The 229-nt window shown below is 44.5% G+C and overlaps 1 protein-coding gene across 1 annotated transcript in view; it reads left to right on the forward strand.

Moving 5' to 3' along the window:
* LOC119588277 (PE-PGRS family protein PE_PGRS33-like) overlaps window positions 1-229 on the forward strand; it is a 14517-nt gene that overhangs the window by 2457 nt on the left and 11831 nt on the right. The window contains exon 5 of the mRNA XM_037936973.1: window positions 29-171. Coding sequence (XP_037792901.1) covers window positions 29-171 — 143 coding nt within the window. The remainder of the gene's footprint in view (window positions 1-28; window positions 172-229) is intronic.

A 229-nucleotide genomic window follows, 5' to 3' on the forward strand; every position in this document is an offset into this window, starting at 1 on the left:
CATATCACTTACTCCACTCATAAAACAGTTTATTCAGCGAGGGCACAGATGAACCAGATGCCACCTGCTCCCGTCTCCCTGGGTATACTTGCTGCTACTGTGGACGTGAATGATTATGGTTCCAGCAGCGCAACGGAGACACTGGTTCTAAACACAAGGCTTATAACAGAGGTGAACCACAGAATAGTTTGTGATGATAACGAGTTCTTTTAGCGGAAGAAAAACATTT

This window comes from Penaeus monodon, chromosome 23 (genome assembly GCF_015228065.2).
Source record: "Penaeus monodon isolate SGIC_2016 chromosome 23, NSTDA_Pmon_1, whole genome shotgun sequence".
Classification (NCBI taxonomy): Eukaryota; Metazoa; Arthropoda; class Malacostraca; order Decapoda; family Penaeidae; genus Penaeus; species Penaeus monodon.